Source organism: Microtus oregoni, unplaced genomic scaffold, assembly GCF_018167655.1.
Source record: "Microtus oregoni isolate MIOR12 unplaced genomic scaffold, Mior012 000029F_ref0000214, whole genome shotgun sequence".
Lineage (NCBI taxonomy): Eukaryota > Metazoa > Chordata > Mammalia > Rodentia > Cricetidae > Microtus > Microtus oregoni.
In genome coordinates, this window is record NW_024543088.1 from 10,312,527 (window position 1) to 10,333,237 (window position 20,711).

A 20,711-nucleotide genomic window follows, 5' to 3' on the forward strand; every position below is an offset into this window, starting at 1 on the left:
TCCATGTTTAGAAGGTCACCCCTGCAACTGGGTGAAGAATGGGATTGTAGGAGAGGTCCAGGGGAGTGAGAGGTCCGGTTGGCGGCTGTTGGCATGACAAGACAAGGCGACCGTGAAGGGAGTGTGGTCGGCTTTGCTGTTGCTGTGGGAAAACCCTGACAGAAAGCTGCGTGCGCAGGAAAGGTGTGTTTGGCTGATGAGTTCCAGTCCATCATAAAGCCAAGGCAGAGACCAACCGTGGAGGGATGCTGTGTACTGGCTGCTTTCTCTGACTTGAGCAGCTACTTCCCTTTTATAGCCCAGGCCCACCTGCCTAGGGATGGCACCGCCCACAGTGGGCTGAGCCCTCCTACATCCATTAGCAATTAAGAAGATGCTGAGATGTAAACACAGTTGCTCAAGGGCGGTTCTTCAGGGTGGTTCTTCAGCTGCGATTCCTTCTTCCCAGGAGACTCTGGGTTTATTTCAGATTGACACATTGCAGCTAACTATGACAGATACTTACGGGGGGGAGGGGGGATTATGCCTGATAAACACAGTGGAGGCTGAAAATATTGGAGGTAGAATGTTTGTTACACCTGAGGCTCTGGGTTCAAACCCAGCCCTATAAACATGATGTTAAAGAATATTATAAATCAACAGTGTGCCTAACTGGCCATTGTAGCTTGCCAGCAGGTCATAACTTACATGTGACTCCCCCTCGAGGCCACAGGGCTAACTGGGAGATGGAGTCACTGCCTCAAGTTAGCATAAGCTAGAGGACCGAGCTCCATATTGCCTACCCAAGAAAGATCCAAATTCAAATTTTGTGGTCCAGTGTTTACTAAGTGTGCATCGCTTTCTTGTCGTTTAGAAAGTCAAATACTGTAAGCAGAAGCATTGAAAATCAGGGTACAGTTGTTAGGCCATACTTGGGGAGCTAGTGAAAGGAAAGATACAAGGGGGAGGCTACTTCCTTGGCTGTTGGTTCATGGTGAGTGAGCGGAGGCCCAATGACTTAGAATGAAGAAAACCAAGACAGGTGCTGGCTGAGAAACGGGGCCCACCCTCCACTGAGGGTACAGTCCGAGCTACAGACAAGCTTTAGCGTATTAAACAAACCAATGGTGTTTTTCATCGCGAGGCCAGACTTATTAACCAGGTTGCCTGAAATCCCTGTCTTTAATGAGGCAACCAGCTATTCTGTGCAGCAGCTCAACAGCCTCTTTGGGGATCCCCCAGCCTGTTTTGCTTAAATGGCTATTTTAAGAAAGCAGGAACATAACTCTTTTTGACAGAATGTATCAATATATTCATTGTGTGGGAAGGGGCGTTGTCATGTCATGTTTGCAAAGTACAATGACTTTCTGATCTTCGAAAAATCGGTACCTTTCGGTACCTTGCAAAATTTATCATTAATACATCAGAAAGGGGAGCGAAAACATCTTTGTTGACATCTCATGCTGTCAGATTTAAAATGAAATAAATAGCCCAGTCTGTGCCCCTGTTCTGACATAGTTCAGGATCTTGCTATGCAAGTATCAGGAAACAAGTTGGAGCTGTGTGCAGACCAGAAAACCTTGTGGATTTCTGTGGCTGTGGTCAGCTGCTGTGAGAGAAGTCGTTTAGATGTTCTCTTGATTCTTCTGTTGCTGTGTTAAGATACCAGGACCAAGGTGACTTGAAAGAGTATTTTGGCTCCTATTTCCAGAGGGATGAGGTCCATTATGGAGCCAGAGAGATGGTTCAGTGGTTAAGACACTTGCTGTTCTCCCAAAGGACCCAGGTTGGGTTCCCAGCTGCCCCCTGTGTGCAGCTCACATCTCTTTTAATTCCAGTCTGGAGTTATAAAGCCAGCTTGGTCCCGAGAGAGTTCCAGACCAGCCAGGGCTACGTAGTGATACCCTGTCTCACCAGGTCAATCCTTTACAGGAGAGCAGCTGGTGCTCTTAACCACTGAGCCATCTCTCCAGCTCCAACATCTCAAGCTCTTTAAAGAATTAAAAGCCACCACACTGCATCAGGAGCCCATGACGTCCCAGTTCCAAGTGTGCCAAATGCCAGAAGGCTAAACCCTTTTCTGTTTGGCTTTGAGAGGCTAAGCGTCTGCAGATAGGGGAGCACGTTGGGGGTCCCTGGAGTTTTGGTTATTTTGTTTGTGTAGTTGGGGGGGAATTGAATTTGGGTCTCACATAAGCTAAGCTCATGTTCTAGTGCTGAGCTAGATTCCTAGCCCTGGGGAACTCTTATTCAGAGTGTAGAACCTTTCATGCTCCCCTGCCCCCTCCCCTCCTGCCCTCACCCCATCCCATTCCCTCTTCACCACCATTGGAAAGGACCAATTTCTTTTCCTCTAAGTTTCACTGCCATTGATCCTCCACCCAGAGTCAAGCCCCAGCTTCAAAGGTCCCCAAAGGAGGAATTGTCTCCTCCTTATCAGCGTCCCTGCCCCCACATCTGGATTTCTTTTTCAAAGGATATTTTTCAATGGGAAGGATCACCTCCTTTAAGGGACACCTCCTTCCTCCCAGTGGTCCTCAGGTGCTGATGATGACGCTCAAGCATGTGCAGTCCAACTGCCATCCCTACCCAGAAGGAAGTCTTGCTCCTACCTGGCAAGGTGGAATGATTCCAGGTCTGTGGCAGGAAACATACCCGAGAGTCGCTGATCTCTTCGGCCAGATAGCAAGGAAGACAGATGAGCTGTGTCAAAGGGCAGAGGGGCCACCAAGAAATTTCTCCATAGGGTAAATCTTCAGTACGCTGAGTATCTGAAAAGGTTAAATGCAATTAACCAAAGCGTGGGTGCATGTTAAGACAAACACCAGTTCATAATTTATAAGAATGCTCGGAAAGAAATTCAAGAAAGCGAGTGCCACCACCAGCAGCCGCCTCCTTGGGTTCTCCTCCAGTACCGTTTATTCAAATTCAGCACTCGTGGAAAGACCAGCCTTGACAAAACACATACGTTCCAGGGTAGGAGAGGATTAGAATTGTTAACCAAAAGGAACCCAGATCTGAGAAAAATAAGTGACAGAAACACAGAACAGCATCAGGAAGGAAGTTCAGTGCATACCGAATTCTGAATCCATCCGCCTTTATTTTCCACATGCTTATTTATATACTTCGCTCCAGAAGGGGAGGGGGGAGGCAATAGACTGCCTTAACAGGATATAAGGAATAGACTTGAACTCTCCAACCCTTGGTCCAGGTGGAGTGGATCCACCTCTATACCCAAAATACTAATTAACCACACCCTAGGTCAGGATCTCTTTTGTGTAGCCTCATCTATTGTCAACAACTTTAAAGAGCAAAAATAAGCTCAAACCCTCTGACCTCCAGTCAAGGTGGAACAGGCTCCCGTCTGTTGGGCCCTCACAAGCACTCCAAAGCAAAGGAATTAGCTTCCAGATTGTCTTTGCTGGGCACAGTATATTGTAAGTGATTAAAATAATGAAGGAAGTTATTACCACACTAGCTGAGGCTCAAACCCAGACTGTTGGGATTGCTAGGCAAGTAACTGCTGAATGCTCAGTTGGAGAGAATAATTTATATATAGATCTCAGCTAATAACTGTAGAAGGACTACCCAGCCATCGTGTGTTTCCCGGCATGCCCACAGTCCCACTGTTACCTCCTAGAACTGAACTTGAGTCCAACCCAGCCTGGAGAACAAATGAATTGGGATTAGAGAGAAGGAAGGAGGCAGGTGAGCTGTGGAGCATTCCATGGGGCGACTGGCAAAGTCCGAATAAGCTTGTGACCTGAGGGAGAGAGAAGGGGTCCAGCAGACCCAGACCTGATGGAATCCATGAACAAAGAAGGAAAAAGTGGAGATCAGCAAAATTTTGTCATAAGTTGGATAAGAGAGGCCAAAGATACAGTGTTCATTTTATTAGATGTTTGGTCTCATCATAGATAAGAAAATGTCAGTGATTTTTATCACTATATGCTGAAGTAAGTAGGACTTTGCTGTAGAACACTTATGAAAAGGAGAGGAAAAAAGAAAGTTTTAAAGAAAAAATCTGTTGACTTTTTAGCTTCTGAAAGTTGAAGGAGGGCTGTGTAGGAGCCAGGCTAACCCTACCCCAAGCTACTTCACCTTTTCCATTTTTCATTTAGTGTGGTTTGGTTCTTTTAGAGACAGGGTTTCTCTGTGTAGCCCTAGCTGTCCTGGAACTCACTCTGTAGACCACGCTGGCCTCTAACTCACAGAGATCTGTCTGCCTCGGCCTCCCGAGTGCTGGGATTAAAGCATGCCATGTTCATTTTTAAAAGGGTTCTTGCTAAATTGGCCAGGCTGTATTTCAATCTGCTCTGTTAGCCAAGCCAGTCTTGAACTTTATCCCCCTGCCTCAGCCTCCTAAGCACCTGGAGTCATCCCAATCAAAGTCCTGATGATTACTAAACCTGGGTGATGAAAATAATGAACCAAGCCAGGCGGTCGTAGCACACACCTTTAATCCCAGCACTCAAGAGGCAGAGGCTGGCAGATCTCTGTGAGTTTGAGGCCAGCATAGTCTACAGAGTGAGTTCCAGGGCAGCCAGAGCTACACAGAGAAACCCTGTTTTGAAAAACCAAAATAGAAAAAAATGGATGAAACAAAGGTGCCAAAGTTTTGTGAACTGTTGAGACTAGAAGTGGCTTCCAATGGTGTTTTTATTGCTCGTTTTGAGTGTGTCTCTAATGTTGACTGAGGAGAAGGAAGCTATTCTAGAGCAGTAGGTTGCTGAAGCCCGGGCAATCATATCACAGGTGGGATGTCGGAACCATGTGTGATTCAATCCACACCCTCAGCCACGTAGGAAGCCTAGCCCTGCCCCTTGTCTGTCTGTCTCTCTCTCTCTCTCTCTCTCTCTCTCTCTCTTTCTCTCTTCCATGGACAGGGCATTTGCGAGGTTTGTGGCATATTATCTATGAGTGAATAGCAGCTTTCTAATAAGGCAGAGTATCCTGGCTTAGAAAGAAACTTTTTCCTTCAGGAAGATAGTTTTGCTTGAGTAAACATCCCCACAGAAAAGTTTTGGCCCGAGGAGTCTCCTGTTGCCCTCCTACTCCCTCAAGCTTGACTGCATCCAAGCTTGTGGCCCAGGGCCTATTTGTATCCAAGAAAATACAAGCTGCCATTTTTTTTATTGTACTTTTAAAAACATACATAAAATTTTGCTATTGTAAATGTCCTTGGGGGGCACTGGTTATTTTGAGACAAAGTCTCACAGTGTAGCCCAGTCTGACCTAGAATTCACTAAGTAGCTTAAATTGGCAGGAAACTCACGGCAGTCCTCCTGCCTCAGCTTTCTGAGAGCTAGGGTTACAAGTGTGTGCCACCATTCTTGGCTTTAACTGCATTAGCTATTTTGAAGTACATACTTCAGTATCGTTAAGTACATTTGTGTTATTTTGCAGTATCTATGTGTGTGTGTGTGCGTGCATGCATGTGTGTGTGCGTGCGTGTGTGTGTGTGCGTGCGTGCAGATGTGCCTGAGGAGGCCAGAGTTCAGTCCCTCTCCGCCTTATTTGTGGAGAGAGTTTGTCCCTGAATCTGGACTGTCTGGCCAGGAAGCCCCAAGGTTCCTCCTCTCTCAGTCCCACCAGCTTTTCTTTCTTTATTTCTTTTTACTTTTTATTTTTTTAACGTGGGCACTGGAGATCGGAGCTCAGGCTTATACAGCAAGCATTTTACGGCCAGTGGTCTGTCCAGCGCCTGCAATGTCTTGGGAAACACTGAAGTTCTGTGCCTGCTGACCCCCCTTTCCCCTCCCACTCCCACTAGGGCATTTGCTGACCCGGGGTACCTCCAACACTCAAACAGTCCCACTCACAGAATTGGGATGATTCTGTCACTTTCTGTATCTTTGGGGACTCATTTGCATGGTGTGGGCTTTCTTGGCACATGCTCTTACATATAGTTCTGCATACAACTCCCCATGTCACGTTAATGTCTTAAGTCTTTACCCCAGGGTGTGGGCTTTAGTTTTGTAACAAGCGAAGGACACTCTGGTGGCTTCTGCTGTACACGTGGTGGCCTCAGCCTTGCAAGGACACTTCCAGCTTCCTCTCCGTGGGCTTCTCACTCCCATATGCTAACCATGGGTTCTCCTGGGCCTAGCTCTCTACCTTCTTCGCTACCTGCTTCTCCCCAGCCTGGGAACACAGATTTAGCTTGCCCCAAATAATGTGTCCTAATATGGAAACGGTTCCATTAAAGTCTTAAGAGTTACAGAACAAGATTTTGTGCAGAAGGGTCCTATCTGAGACCTTCCCAACAGGCAGAAAAAAAGCCAGCCTAGGTCCCTGGGCCCAGGCTGAAATAAACAAGGGACAGAGAATCGGGAGAGTTAGAGAAGCAGAATGGGTCATACTTCATGGAAAGGCACATAAAGGAAGAAAGGTGGATGTAGAGGATTGGGCTGATGGTGGAGGTCAGCTTGCCCTCTGGGTCCATGGTGGTGTCTGGATCAGGTGGCTACAAAAGGCCGGATGTGGGTCTCTGGTCCTATAGTCGCCAGGGTCTGGGTTTATATCCTTGGCATCTCTTGCCATTGAGTGCCATGCTGACTTCAGTGCTGCGCTGCCTCCTGGACCAAGATCGGGTTCACGAGTGATTCTGCCACTGGGACCTTACTGGTCTGGGTGACTTTTGCCATCACCTGGGGCCATGGTGAAATCCAGGCCTAGACTGCTGCCGAGGACCGTGTCTATGCCTGTGGTCCTACCACAATTGAGGTCTAGATTAATACCTATGTCCCCATGGTGTCGCCAAAGGCCACATGAAGCCTGAGGTCTGGGCTGCATCCTATATGGCTTTGTTGGTGTCCAGCAGCCAAGCGCAGTCAGAGCCATCCTGATCTGGGTGGCCAGGGCTACCACTAAGAACAAGGATGTCGACCAGGCCAAGCTGCTGCCTGAGCCATGTCTGCATCCAAGGCCCAGCTACAGCTCGGGTCTGCGTTGAACTCTGTGGCACAGATTACCAGGGGGCCCATACAGAGGCCGGAGATCTGGGTCGGAGCCTGCAACTTGGATGGAGTCAGGGGGTCATGCCACAGTAGGAGCCATACAGATATGGGTGGCCTGTGCTACCATCTGGGACCAGGCTACCGCAGAGGGCCATGTCTGGAAACCTTCTAGTGACCAGGGTCCAGATAGACATCACGGCTCAGCTTACCACCGAGCACCATGAAGAAACCCAGGGTCAAACCAGCAACCTGAGTCCAGGTTGGTGACCAAGAACTAGGAAGCATCCATCTGAGGGGCCTGCACTGTGACTCAATGACATGGTGATGTCTGGGACTGAGCTGCAGCTGAGGACCATGTTAGGGTCCGTGACCCTCCTGCAGCCAGGGTCTGTGCTGATGTCCGATGTTCCTGTTGCCATTAAAGGCTGTACAGACACCCGAGATCAAGGATCAGGTTGGTGTCTCAGGGCCATACTGCTGCTGGGGGCAGTGGGGACATACAGACCCAGCTACTGCTTAGGACCATGTTGTGGTCCATGGTCCTACTACCACCGCTGGGAGTCTGACCTGAAGTCTGGGTCCTACACTGTCATTCAAGGTCACATAGAGGCCCAGGGTTGCAGTTGCAACCTGAGGCCTTAGTGATGTCCAAGGCTGCTGGAACCATTCCCACCTGAGTGGCCATTCCCTCCACCCAAAGTCAGGATGTTGCCTGAACCTAAGCTGCTGCGAAAGGCCATGTCTGGGTTCATGGTCCAACTGCAGCCAGGGTCTGTGTTGATATCTGTGGCCAGTGGCACCTCGGGAGGCCTCAGGAATGATGCGAGATGAAATCCAAGGGCTGTACTGAGCCCGTCCTGCTCTTCACTGCCCTGGGAAAGCTGGCCTTACCTCTTGCTAGAGAGCCCACTACTGCAAGAGAGCTAGCCCCTGCATTCGGGAGAGAGGGCCCCCACCCTTCACCACAGGTGAGGACAAACCCACCCTGAAGGCATGCATATCGGGGAGCCACTGCAGGACCCAAGGCAGGTAGGTGGCCCAAGTGGTTTGATCTGATCTGACTGGCTAAAACCCAGGGCCACAACTGGGCCTTGGGTTGACCCATCCTAGCATCTACCCCATCTAGGTCCTGCTGGGGCTCCTGAAGGCACTGGTCCTGTAGAAAGATTCCTGCAAGATCTCCAAGACACAGAATCCCCCAGGAGAGCTCTGGTGAACCCAAATAATATGTTCCAAGAAAGTCTTAAGAGTTACAGAGCAAAAGAAAGTAATAACTCAAAGTGTTTTCCACAGGGTTCACAGCTAAGCAGGGAAATCACTTCTAGAGGTCTCAGATGGGACCCGGTAACATCCTTAGCTTTTGTGTTGATGGAAGCTAGGAGTTGGTTAGGACGTTTCAGAAAGTTTCACATGATAGTTACAAGGTTGTTAGGTCAGCCACAGAGATGGACAGTGGGTGGCTAAAAATAGCTCCTTGACCTTGGATCTGCAACATTGTGACTCAATAATGAGACAGCTAACACAGGATAACCTTTCACATGGCTCTGGCTTCTTTTACAGTCTGTTTATTCATGGTATCATGTCCTCAAAGTTCAACCATATTGTGGTCTGCGTGCAGTCTCCCATTTGAGGTTGGCGGTGTGACTCGGTGGTAGAATGCCAACAACAGGGGATCTGTCAACAATTTTTTTCTTCTTTTAATTAAGCCAAGCAATTATTCCATTGCATATATATTCCTTTAACCTTCAGCTGCCCATGGACACTCGGACTGCGTTTGCCTTTTGACTACTGTTCATACTGCTCTGAATATAGTGTGTAAAATCGCCACTTTGTACACAATGACTTTTCTGTAGAAGTTTCAGCCCGGGTTTAAGGTCAAAGTGCAAGAGCGTCTTCCGTCCTAGGGAATGGTCTGATCTCGTCTCCACAAAGCAAAAGCCTCGCGCCTTGGTTCCTCTTCTATTGCTGTGAAGACTCACCGTCACCGAGGCAACTTATAAGAAAGCATTGAATTGAGATTTTGCTGATGGTTTCAGAGGGTGAGCCCATGGCTGTCATGGCTGTTACTGTGGTGACAGGCAGGTGGCAGGCATGGTGCTGGAGGAGCAGTAGCTGAACATCTGACCCACGAGCAGGAGATGGAAAGAGAATGGCACTAGGCCTGGCATGGACTTTTGAAACCTTAAAGCCCCCTCCCAGTGACGCACCTCCTCCAGCAAGGCTGTATCTGCTGATCCTTCCCAAACAGTTCCACCAAGTGGAGACCAAGCATTCAAATGTGTGAGGCGGTGTGGGTCATTCTCGTTCAGATCACCACACCTGCCTCCCCACTCCCCAGAGCCTGGATGGTGGAAGGTCCCTGCCTTTCCCCTATACATTTCACTTGAAAGCAAACCAAAACATGTTCCTAATAATAAAGACAGAGGAAGAGACTCGAGTGGAAATTATCTCATCCTCCTGCCTCCCACTCTATGTTGGTTGGTTGTTAGGGAGTATCTCTAAAACATCATTTCAAAACTACCCAAGTGTGTGTGTATGCTTACGTGGTGTGTGTGTGTATGTGTGTGTGGTGTGTGTGTGGTGTGTGTGGTGTGTGTGGTGTGTGAATCATGTGGGGTGTGTGTGTGTGTGTGTGTGTGCGCACATTTATGCATGCATGCATGTGTGTGTATGAGCTTATTCCCTTTCTGTATAGTAGGATGCCTTGACAACATGGGGCAGGAGTGCTATTCCGTGTTTACAAGTGATGCTGTATTGAACACCCCATGCTCGTATCCTTGCTTGTTGCTTTGAGCCCTGCTGTGGGGTAGAAGGGGAAGTGTTGGGCCAAAGAGCTTGGCTATTTTATTATGATTTGTTAGTTCTAGTCAATTTGCTGTCCTAAAGATTCTCCTGATGTATCTGGTAGGAGTCAAGAAAGGCGTGTGCTTCTGATTTCAACACTGGAGCAAACATTCCAGTTTATTCTTATTTGATCACCAAATAGTCCTCTCTAAATCCACACGGCTTCTACTACTTAACTCAAATCTGTGAGAAAATCTGCTAGGTTAATAAGTTCACCTAGCTTCAGCATGCATTGTCTGTTTATAGCCTTAGGCAAATTTCCTTTAAAAAAAAAGTGTGTATTGTTTTAGATTTATTTTAGCCATGCGCGCGCGTGTGCGTGTGTGTGTGTGTGTGTGTGTGTGTGTAATGCTTTGTGGGTCCAGGGTACCTTCTCATCCCGACGCTGCAGGCAGTTACAAAGCTTGCAGCAGTGGTGGTCGCGTCCCAGCAGGCTGACTCTGCAGCCCCTTCCTTCAGTGTGTCCGTGGCATTCCTAAGCAGAGGTGCTGGCTCCCAAAGGGACCCCCCTGGGAGCTGTTACAATTTCCATGAGGCCTCCTGGCTACCTGATTTCTCTTGATAACCTCAGCAGTTGTGGAGAGGAAGACCCGGGAAGAGTTTATGTCAAATGTCGGAAGAGACGTTTGATTCCCTGGACCTGCCCCGTAAGGTTGTGAGCTGCCCCGTAAGGGTACTGGGAACAGAATCCAGCTCCTATGAAAGAGCATCGAGTGCTCTTAATCATCGAACCATATCTCTAACTCTGTAATTTTATATTTTTGTTGATGATAAGTTTTGGGATTTTTCTGCTGAAAAGCTAATTTTATAAATATTTGCATATTTTCCTTCCCGGGTTGCATAAATACAGGTTAAAACACAAGGTCTCTTGTTTTTCTTTTGAAGAAAACTTTTGCCTCTTGCCGCTTCTCTCCTTCATTTTGAGAAATTACAAGCTGATTGGAAAGTTCAAATCCCATAAAAGACTGGTAGGCCATTTGCTTAAGGGAAACAGCTGCTTCCTATCCCAATTTAATCTTAAGTCCTTAAGATTCTTGTATAGTTTGTGTAGGGCAGCGATCTTAAGGTTTTGTAAAAAACATTTTACGTGTAAAGATGTCAACAAATGAGACCCAAGCAATTGTTTGGGGCATGAAGATTTGCTCATGAGCCCTCCCTGTGGACAGTGGAGTCCCTGGACAGAGAGACCTTGCCATCCATCACGTTTAAATATATGTTTACTTCTTAGCCAGACAGGCAGCTAGGACTGGGAGAGAGGCTAGCTCGCTTTGGTCTACCTCCACCCCCCACCCCGGGTCCCCGTGGGTCTCCTTTTGTGTGTGCCCTGCTTCCTCTCTAGGCGTGTCTGCGCGGTACAGAGACAGTGCCGCACCCAGAGCAGCCGACTGTCTGCTCAGGGAGATGCCACTGTCAAAGGCTGGGTTGTCAGGCGACAGTTCAACCGCCCAGCTCTGAGGATTCCCAGAGACCGAGGTGGCCCTCACTGCTGTTGTTGCTGCTTCTGCTGCTGCCGCTGCTGCGCCGGCAGCCAGGCTTCTGCCCCTCCCTCGCAGGAGGATTTGCCAGCTGCCCCGCCCTCTCCTCCCGGGTCCTCCTCTCCGCAATCGCTGAAGTTATCAGGAGAAATAAGGTAGCCGGGAGACCACATGGAAGTTGTGACAGTTCCACGGAGCGTCCCTTTAGGAGCCAGCACCTCGGCTTAGGGACCACGGCTGAGACGTTGAATGCAGGTGCTGTGGAGCCAGCCCGCCGGGATGGGCCACCGCTGCTGCAAGCTTTATAACTGCCTTCAGTGCCTGGACCAGAAGGTACTTGGCCTTCCCTCTCCTCTCTTCCCCTCCTCCTTGGTCCGAGCAGAGAAGGTGCGAGCATCCACCTCTGCCCCCACCCTTCCCCTTCCCTCGCATGCCTATGTGCTTTGTTGGTGAGCAGGAAGCTCCGGGTTCTCCTTCCAGGGTGCTGGATCGTGAGTGGTGCTCACGGAAAAGCGTTTGCTCGCCGGAGCTCTGCGGGGGCCTTACATAATGTTATATTCCTGCAGGCTCAGATAAAACTGTTGCATTTTGCAGACATACTGGGAAGGTCTTGAAATCCAAACTGCCAGGGGAATCCTGGGAAGGTTCTTCGTGCATTTTATGCACCTGGGAAACCTAAGATGTTCTGGTGTGGGGGGGGGATGCGGGTCAGCTAGGCACCAATGTTTTCCCTAAGCCACACTGGAACTTGGAAAGTTTATCACTCTGGATGTAAAGAGTATTTCCTATTGGGTTTGATTGTCCATGTCAGAGAAGTAGGCACAGGGTCTATAGAGTTGGCGATGGGACTCTCCTGTCACAAAGTGGTAGGTAGCATGGGGCCAAGCCTTGGTGAGCCAGGGAGGCTGGGGGTTCACCAAAAAAAAAAAAAATCCACAGCTGAAGAAGTGAAATCGAGTCAGAACAAGCACTGCACAGTGATTCAACACAAAGACCGGCTTTGCTTTTGATGTTTGCCTGGTCTGGGCACTTACAGAGGGGCGTGGGCGTTTTTAATTCTCTCTCTAGATAACTACCAGCAAGAACTCTTCATGTTCTATATATTTCATCAAAGATGCATGAAATGGAATCTCACGAGGGACGAGAAGCCTGAAATTGCCTCTTTTCTACCCATGTGGCGTCAACTCGTAGATAGCTTGGGATATAGTGTGTGACCAGGTGACGGGGAAATATATGGCTTAATTTAAAACTCATTACAGGGCCGTCAGTGGGGATCCTCTTCTGTCAGCTCTGCTCATGAATGCTGACCTACCACTCACACGCCATCTCGGAAAACTAAGCTGTCCCTTCAAACTCACCCAGGACTCCGGTTCGGGTACTGACGTGCCAGCGAGTTTGGCATCTGTTGGCCAGAGTCAAAGCTTACACTGTGTATGTGTGTGTTGTTAAGAAATAGACATACAGGAAGTGGCTATAAAAACCACCACTGTAGCCGCTCTTTTTCAGGAGATGTGGCTGCAGAAAGGCCTTCAAGGGAGCTTTTTAACAATACTTTGCTGAAGGGAAAGAGAAGCCAGATGCCCAACCTTATCATAAAGTTTGTGCTCTTGAACTCAGGTCGAAAAGTTCCAGAAATAAAGCCAGACACGGAGATGTTGTCTGTAATCTCAGCTGCTGGGCTGAGGTGGGTAAGGTTGGTAGACTGTGAAGTCTGGCCACCAAGGGCAGCATAATAAGTCCCTATCTCAAAAAAAAAAAGTTTTACCTTTGGAATAAAGATTGTCCAGGGGTGGGACACACCTTTAATCCCAGCGCTCGGGAGGCAGAGGCAGGGGGATGGATCTCTATGGTTTTAAGGTTATCCTGGTCTGCATATCCAGTTCCAGGTCAGCCTGGGCTGGAGAGAGAGAGAGAGAGAGAGAGAGAGAGAGAGAGAATAAGAATATATCCTGAAGTGAACTTGCCCCTGTTTTCTCTTAAATCAAATTGCTAAAAATAATATTTCTTATGTCATTCTTGCATTTAAGGATTTTGGAAAATAATTCGGTATTACTCATCTCTTTAGAAGTGTGATAATTAAGTAGCTATCGTTTGTTTTGGCTTTGAAACCCTAAGTTCAGTACTTAAATTCTCTGTGATTAAAAACAAAACGTTGAATTGCATTATTGACCCTTTTCATTATGCTCACGCCATATTTCTTGATTTTTTTCTTCGTCATGTCTCAGCAGAGTGTTCCCACATCAGTGTAAAATCCCTATATTTATAGGTGCTCTGGGAAGGAGTTGGCGACTTCCTCTTTTAAAACCAAAGCAAGCGTTTTTGTGTTGCTGCTTGCTTTTCAGGATAACCTCACAGGAAGTATGCCTGGATCCTTCTTTCACTCCACAGCTACCTGTCACCCAGGCGCTGTGCCAGGAGACAGGATTCCCTCTGCCTTTGGGCGTGTCAAGCTGTAGATCTGGGTAAGCCCCGCCCTCTGTCAGTCCCGACAGCTGAGCATCTATGTAGTTTGAAAAGTGTTCATGTGTGGCAGAGGTCACTAGGAAGTTCTCCTGACTGCTCTAGCCCAGCTTGTTCTCCCTCCGAAACCAAACCTTTTCCACTGTGTCCCATAACCCTGAGAGAGAACATTTGATTTTAAGAGATAACAATATGTTCTTTTGCAGTTTGACGACACTGGAGCTAAGGTGTTGTTTTTAACAATGATAGATGTGAAAGTAACGTTTAAAGTCATTTCAGAGACGGGGCTAAGAGAGCAGTGCCTGGGGATGGCTCTTTAACCTGGTGCACCAGGAGAAACTGTGCACTCTTCCTAAAGAACAAAATAAAAACAAAACTGCCAAGTGAGAAAAAAAAATTTTCTTTAAAATGATCTGTGTTGGGGCTGGAGAGCTGGTCTTGCAGAGGACCTGGGTTCAATTTATAACACCCATGTGGTACCTCACAACCATCTATAACTCCAGTTCCAGGGGAATCCAGTGCCCTCTTCTGGCCTCCTTGGGTACTGCATGCAGGTGCCGCACATAAATATGTGCAGGCAAACCACCTATACACATAAAATAAATAAGTCTTTAAAAACCATCCATGCCTCTTGTCTTCCCACTTTCCCAAAGCTATCCAATTAGCCATGTTTATTCTTGCTTTCCTCCATGTGTCGGTGCTGCAGAGACTATCAAAGAATTATTTAGAAACATGAACAGCCTCTTATCAGTTACCAATTCCCTTGTGCTCTCAGATTTTCCAGGGAAATTGCAGGTTGTATAGACAACAGTGACACACACTGAGCAATTAAACACTAGTTACAGACTAGAGGATAATTAAATGAAGGTTCTCACCACTCCCCAACTCTGAAACAAGTTGCGGGAGAATCCCAGACAAGGTTCTTGGAGATGGAGTGGAATTTTTGAATTGTACTTGGGTAAATGGGGTAGAGTTTTGTTAAATTGACAAGGAGTGGGGTTGTAACTACAAGCAAAGAGTACAAGAGAAAAGTGCCTTTGCTCAACATGAAGAATCACAAGAGGGTAGTTTTCAGGATAAACACAGAAGAAAATGCAATGCATAAAAAATGCAGAAAATTTTCCAGCCAAGAAGCCAGACTTGCATTTCTTAACTTGTATTAATGGGAAAGTGCAGATCTGTCTGAGTTGTTGTTTTGTTTTGTTTTTAGCAGAGATGTAACCTGGTTGTAAGGCTGCTTGACGGCCATGCTTTGGGGAAGGTGACTGGGTCCACACAAAGTCAGAAGATTTCCTAAGTGCAGCATAAATGGGTTAAAGCTCTCCATGCTGGCTCGCTTCCCGTTCCCCTGCTTTCCCTCTAGGAGGCCCCTGCCTTGCATGTTCGATTTCCTTCTCCTTAACCCCATCAGTCTCTGTCCTTTCCAGTTGCTCGTTAGGCATCCAGATGTGGATACCCTCGTTACCTTCCTGCCTGGATGATGCTCCCTCATTAGCCACTGTCTCCGGGGTAAACAAGATGTTTTCTTTTAACAAGTGATTCTCCCAGCAGGCACAGGGGCAAAAGCTGGAGCGACCTTTTAAGTTCAGTCACTCTGGTTTCTTTTAACATAGGATTTGAGCGTACTGTTTGCACAATGAGACACGGGAGTGTATGGAAGAAGATTAAATATGAGCGGTACTTTGTGTTGAATGGATTTGTATTAAATTTCATTTCTGAGTTGAAAAGTGGGTCATTGTACAAATACAAGAGCTTCGTGTTAATTATTTGGGAAAAAAATAATACTTATTGATTAACTCAAACCTTGCGTCAGCACTATCTTAAATCCAGGGCAGAATAAAAGGTCACCTCACATCTCAAGGGCTTTCCCACCAGAACTCTGTTATAAATCTGGTCACATGTTTTAATACCCACACTGAAAATGAATAATCTGTGCATGGAAATTACCATGGAGATGTGTGTGTTGTGTGACTGGCTCATCTGAAGGGACCAAAGAAAATACTTTCCCAGCTTGACACATTTTTCCCAAGTTGAATTAACCCACGTTCATGGGTAAGAGGCAATGCTATCTCAGAGAAGAGAGGAAAACTCCTAACTTCATCAAGCTTAGTGTGGAAGTGTGCTTCTTAATTCACAATAGAAAGGACCCAGTTATTCACTCCAATACCAGAGAGAGCCCTACCCTCCTTTCTTCTCTGAGGCACGGTCTTAATGTTCAGCCTAAGCTGGCCTGGAACCTGCAATCATCTGTCTCTCCCTCCCAGGTTCTGGGATTACAGGTATGTGCCGGTGCACCCGAGTCCTCCCACTTCTTATCTGTGTGGTCTTATTTTGCTTAGCTTGGGAACAGCATGGCCCACATTGCATGGTTAGTGCCTTGTGATTAGCACTTACACAGAGCTAAAAACTCTGGGAAGGGGGCTGAAGAGATGGCTCAGCAGTTAAAAGCACTGGCCGTTCTTGCAGGAGTCCTAGGTTGGCTTCCCAGCATCCACCTCAGGTGGCTCACAACCGCTTGTGATGCCAGCTCCAGGTGGTCTGACACACACGGCCTCCACAGGCGCTGGCAGTCACATGCACACATGTGCACTTAAATAAGTACAATATATGATATGTCATTTAAAAAATATAGCAAAGACTGTTAAGAGTTCCTGGTATACATACACACACACACACCAGGCAAGGGAAACATTTCTTAGGAGCACGCTTGGTCGGTCTACAGTGAATTTCATAAGTGGCCCTCAGTATCTCTTGTAGACAAACAACAGTTCTTCAGTGAATATCCCAGACCAGGGTCAGAAGTTACAAAGATGAAGATTCTGGGCCCGTCTGCTGGGGTGACAAAGGTTCCCAGAAGCCCCTGGTGCGGTTTGGAAGCTCCCTTCCCTGACCCTGTTGTTCCTCCTCTGACCTCAGTCTAAATCTCCAAGACAGCCCTAGGCTCCTGGGCTATCTCGCACTATTCTGTAATTGCTTGTATATTGGCTCGCTCTGAGACACTGGCTTCTTGGAGGCCAAAATGCCTTTTGCCTGGCATGCAGTCGGCACTGAGTCAAGTGTGTGGTGGCATATACGCTTTCTGTTTCTGGAGTCACGGAGGAGAAGCCATCCAGGGATACAGGAGTGCAGTCTTAGTTTTATTGATTGGCTGCCCATTCAAGGAGGTGCATGGCTGGCTGATGCCCAAGTGTGGTCACACAGGTGATGTTAACTAGGAGAGACAGTTTCACTTCCTGTTACCACTAGTCCCACGAGGTGGTGTCAGCCATCTAAACGGGTAACTCTCGGTAACTAAGCAGGTTAAGGTAACAGAGTGTGGCAGACTGACTCGGGGCTTGGCCACACGTCCAGTTGCTTGGTGACACAGGAATGAGCGGGTTCTCGACTCTGCCAGGTGGGTCCGGCTAGGAAAGAGAGACAGCAGAATTCGCAGGGGTCTGTGGAAGACTGTGGCACAGAGAGCCAAGTCTTCAAAGGTGGGTAGGCTCCGGGAGAGCAGGCCTGCTGTGGTGCCTACGTTCAGGTCTGGAGAAGGAGGGTGAACTCGTTGTTCCCCGGTCCCTGGTCATCCCTGGCTTCCACATCTAAGATTTCCCTGCCATGCTAAAACAAATGGAGAGACAGTACTGTGAAGGAGAGGCCCACGCTCAAATGGAGGTGTGGCTTAAGAGCTGCAGCTGCTGACTTGGGGAGGCCATGAGTGTTCCCCAGGTACCCATCTGAAGTTAAGCCTGTCTTAGACTAAACAGTCCCCAGTCACGAATGGCTTCCCTGGACTCTGCAAGGCCTGGACTTTGTCACCAGGACAATGTGGATGGCTGATGCTGGTGTCTATATTTAGCCTTCTTGAGTGAACACAGGAGTTCACGTGTTTGGCACCAGTTAGGAATTTTCCACACATTCCCCATTTAGGGAAGAGCTGATCCGACCCCCACGTCAGAGGATGACTTGCTCCCATCCCAGTCCCCCCTATCTTGTCATCACCCAGGGAACAGTGAGAAGAGTGGCTTGAAGTCCTTGTAGAAGGCGTCTCAAATGTCCCCAGAGCCTAAGGGCCTCTGGAGATCAAGGCTTCTGCTGGGTTCTGTGGTTCCATGATGGGGATGGGGCAGGTGCAGCAAGGACAGAACAAATGGGAAGAGTCCTTGGTGTTCGCCTAGAAAATGCTGCTCCTACAGTCTTAGCTGTGGATGCCATTGCAGGGTCATGACGTCATTCTGGCTTGGCTTTCAGAAAACACAACTTACTTGATGCATAAATTAGAAGGGTTGATATCATTTCAAAAAGCCAACATGACGGAAGAAAGTTTCTCGCCAGAACAGGCAGGCTGGCTTTGGCAAGCTAAGGCAGACCTGAGCCAGCCTCTTTAGCAGGAATGTGTCCAGGGACGTCAGAAAGATTCATCTAGAACTGACAGGGAGAACCAAACAGCCACCCTATCTGAAGTTACAACCTCAGAAGACTGTGTGGAAGAGGCAGCAAACACTGGACATGTCTCCACCTACGAGCCACAAATCAGTATCAAGGATACACACGGGTAGGGTGAGCTCTCGGGGTGGAGACAAGGGTGGGTTGGGAGCTGGGTGGTCAGGAGGGTCGGGGATACAGCTAGAGAAGTTTCCGGAGTCAGATGGGTGGCAGCTGACTGCCTCTCCTGCAGTCAGACGTGACAAGCTGTGGGACCAGGAGGGCTAGATCCTGTCCGTGTCCAGTTCAGCCCTTACTCCATCTCTCTGCAGAGGTGAGGAGGGGAGGGGAGAATCTTGGTGTGCCTAGTGTTCAATGCTAACTGGGGGCTCGGGTTGAAACTCCTGCAGTGTTTGTTTCCAAGCCAGCTGGTTCCTTCACCACACAGTTCTGTTACCTCCCCATCAATGGGAAGAAAGCCCAGGGCTCATCGACAGTATTAGCCATCCTCTGGATCTGTGCTTTCTGCAGCCATCCTTATTGACCGTGGATCCAGAATATCCAGGAAGAATGCATTGGTACTGAAAGAGCACAGGCATTTTGGCTTTTCGGTCGCAGTTGTTCCCTAAATACTACAGAGAAGCAACTGCTCACAAGGAATTCACACCATCTTCAGTATTGTAAGCCAAGGGAGGTGGTTTGAACTCTCCAGGTGGTTTCTATCTCAACATGTAGGTAGAAACCCCTTTTGGGAGTAAAACGACCTTTATGCAGGGGTCACCTAAGACCATCAGAAAACAGATATTTGCATTATAATTCATAACAATATCAAAATTACAGTTATGAAGTAGCAATGAAAAGGCATGGTTGGGGGTCACCACATGAGGAACTGTATTAAAGGGTCACAGCATTAGGACAGTTGAGAACCACTGCACTAGGGGAATAGGAACGGGTTCTCTGTACACATGGCACTATTTGATGTAAAGAGCTTGAGCATATGTGGATTTAGGTACCTTGGTAAGGAGGAGTTTTGAAAGCATCCTCTATGGACACCAAGCAATGGCTGAATTTGAAGAAGTGGGGAGAGGAGCCAATTATTCTAAGCATGGCTAAAGAACGTGTTTGGTAGAACTTAGCCTTAGTAGCCTTTATTAAATAGTAAATAATGTCTACCCAGAATGTTCTAGAGCTTGGTCACTTTCCTTTTGGGGTTCATTTCCTACCTGCTACTCACCTGGAAGATTCAGAGGTGTTTGCTGTGATGTGGGGGATCACACCTAGTGATGGTGCTGTCCTCGTGAGATGCTGGCTATAGTGGGATGGTGCTGTACCCATGGTCAGACACTGGCTACAGTGGGTGCTGTACCCATGATCAACACTGACTACAGTGGGATGGTGCTGTACCCATCATCAGATGCTGGCTACAGTGGGTGCTGTACCCATGGTCAGACACTGACTACAGTGGGATGGTGCTGTTCCCATCGTCAGACACTGGCTACAGTGGGTGCTGTTCCCGTCGTCAGACACTGGCTACACAGGGTGCTGTTCCCGTCGTCAGACACTGGCTACACTGGGTGCTGTTCCCATCGTCAGACACTGGCTACACTGGGTGCTGTTCCCATCGTCAGACAATGGCTACACTGGGTGCTGTTCCCGTCGTCAGACACTGGCTACACTGGGTGCTGTTCCCATCGTCAGATGCTGGCTACAGTGGGGAACTGAAGGAGGCATTTGCTTTGGGTTTGAAGTTGGGGTGAGTTTACTGTTTTTGTTAGGATTTGACAGTTCACTGCCAGATACTGTCTGAATCTTTGTGACTCTGACAGGCGCCTTTCTTATGCTATTCTTTGATTAATATGCTTAAAAAAGCATGGGATAAATCCGGACTAGCTGAACATAGCGGACAATGAGGAATACTGAGAATTCAAGAACAATTGCAGTGGGTTTTTGATCCTACTGCACGTACTGGCTTTGTGGGAGCCTAGGCAGTTTGAATGCTCACCTTACGAGACCTGGATAGAGGTGGGCAGTCCTTGGGCTTCCCACAGGTCAGGGAACCCTGATTGCTCTTCGAGCAGATGAGGGGGGGGGGACTTGATCGGGGGAGGGGGAGGGAAATGGGAAGCGGTTGTGGGGACGAGGCAGAAATCCTTAATAAATAAATAAATTTAAAAAATAAATAAAAAAAAAGAGTTTAGCTCTCTGCCTGTGTTTGCGAAGCAGAGGATGTGACTTTTCCAAATTGTTTTCGATGTAGAAGTAAGTTAGTTTTCTTCCTAGTTTACTGCAGTGCAAATCCTGGAATGACCCTTCCCCAAAGCACTAAATTAGTACAGGATGGCTGTCAGGTAGCCATCGGAGGCTACCAATAGAACAAGTGTGAAAGTCCTCGGGTCAATTAGATAAAGAATACTTTCCATGTTCTGGCATTCCGTTCCTCTACATTCTTTTAACTGTGTCAAATTGGCTGGGGATGTGGCTCAATCATAGGACACAGGCCTGGCATGGGTGAAGCCCCAGGTTTGATCCCAAGAAACACACACATTCACAAACACACACACATGCACACATATTCACACACACACAT

At 47.9% G+C, this 20,711-nt stretch overlaps 1 protein-coding gene across 4 annotated transcripts in view; it reads left to right on the forward strand.

Annotated features, from left to right (window-relative positions):
* Mtus2 (microtubule associated scaffold protein 2) overlaps window positions 1-20,711 on the forward strand; it is a 362,594-nt gene that overhangs the window by 296,917 nt on the left and 44,966 nt on the right. Inside the window, exon 1 of one of the 4 annotated variants that reach the window (XM_041678088.1) lies at window positions 11,347-11,590. The exons of the other annotated variants lie outside the window; for them this stretch is intronic. Coding sequence (XP_041534022.1) covers window positions 11,507-11,590 — 84 coding nt within the window. The 5' untranslated portion in view covers window positions 11,347-11,506. Of the gene's footprint in view, window positions 1-11,346; window positions 11,591-20,711 lie in introns of those variants that run through there. 4 annotated transcript variants of the gene reach the window in all.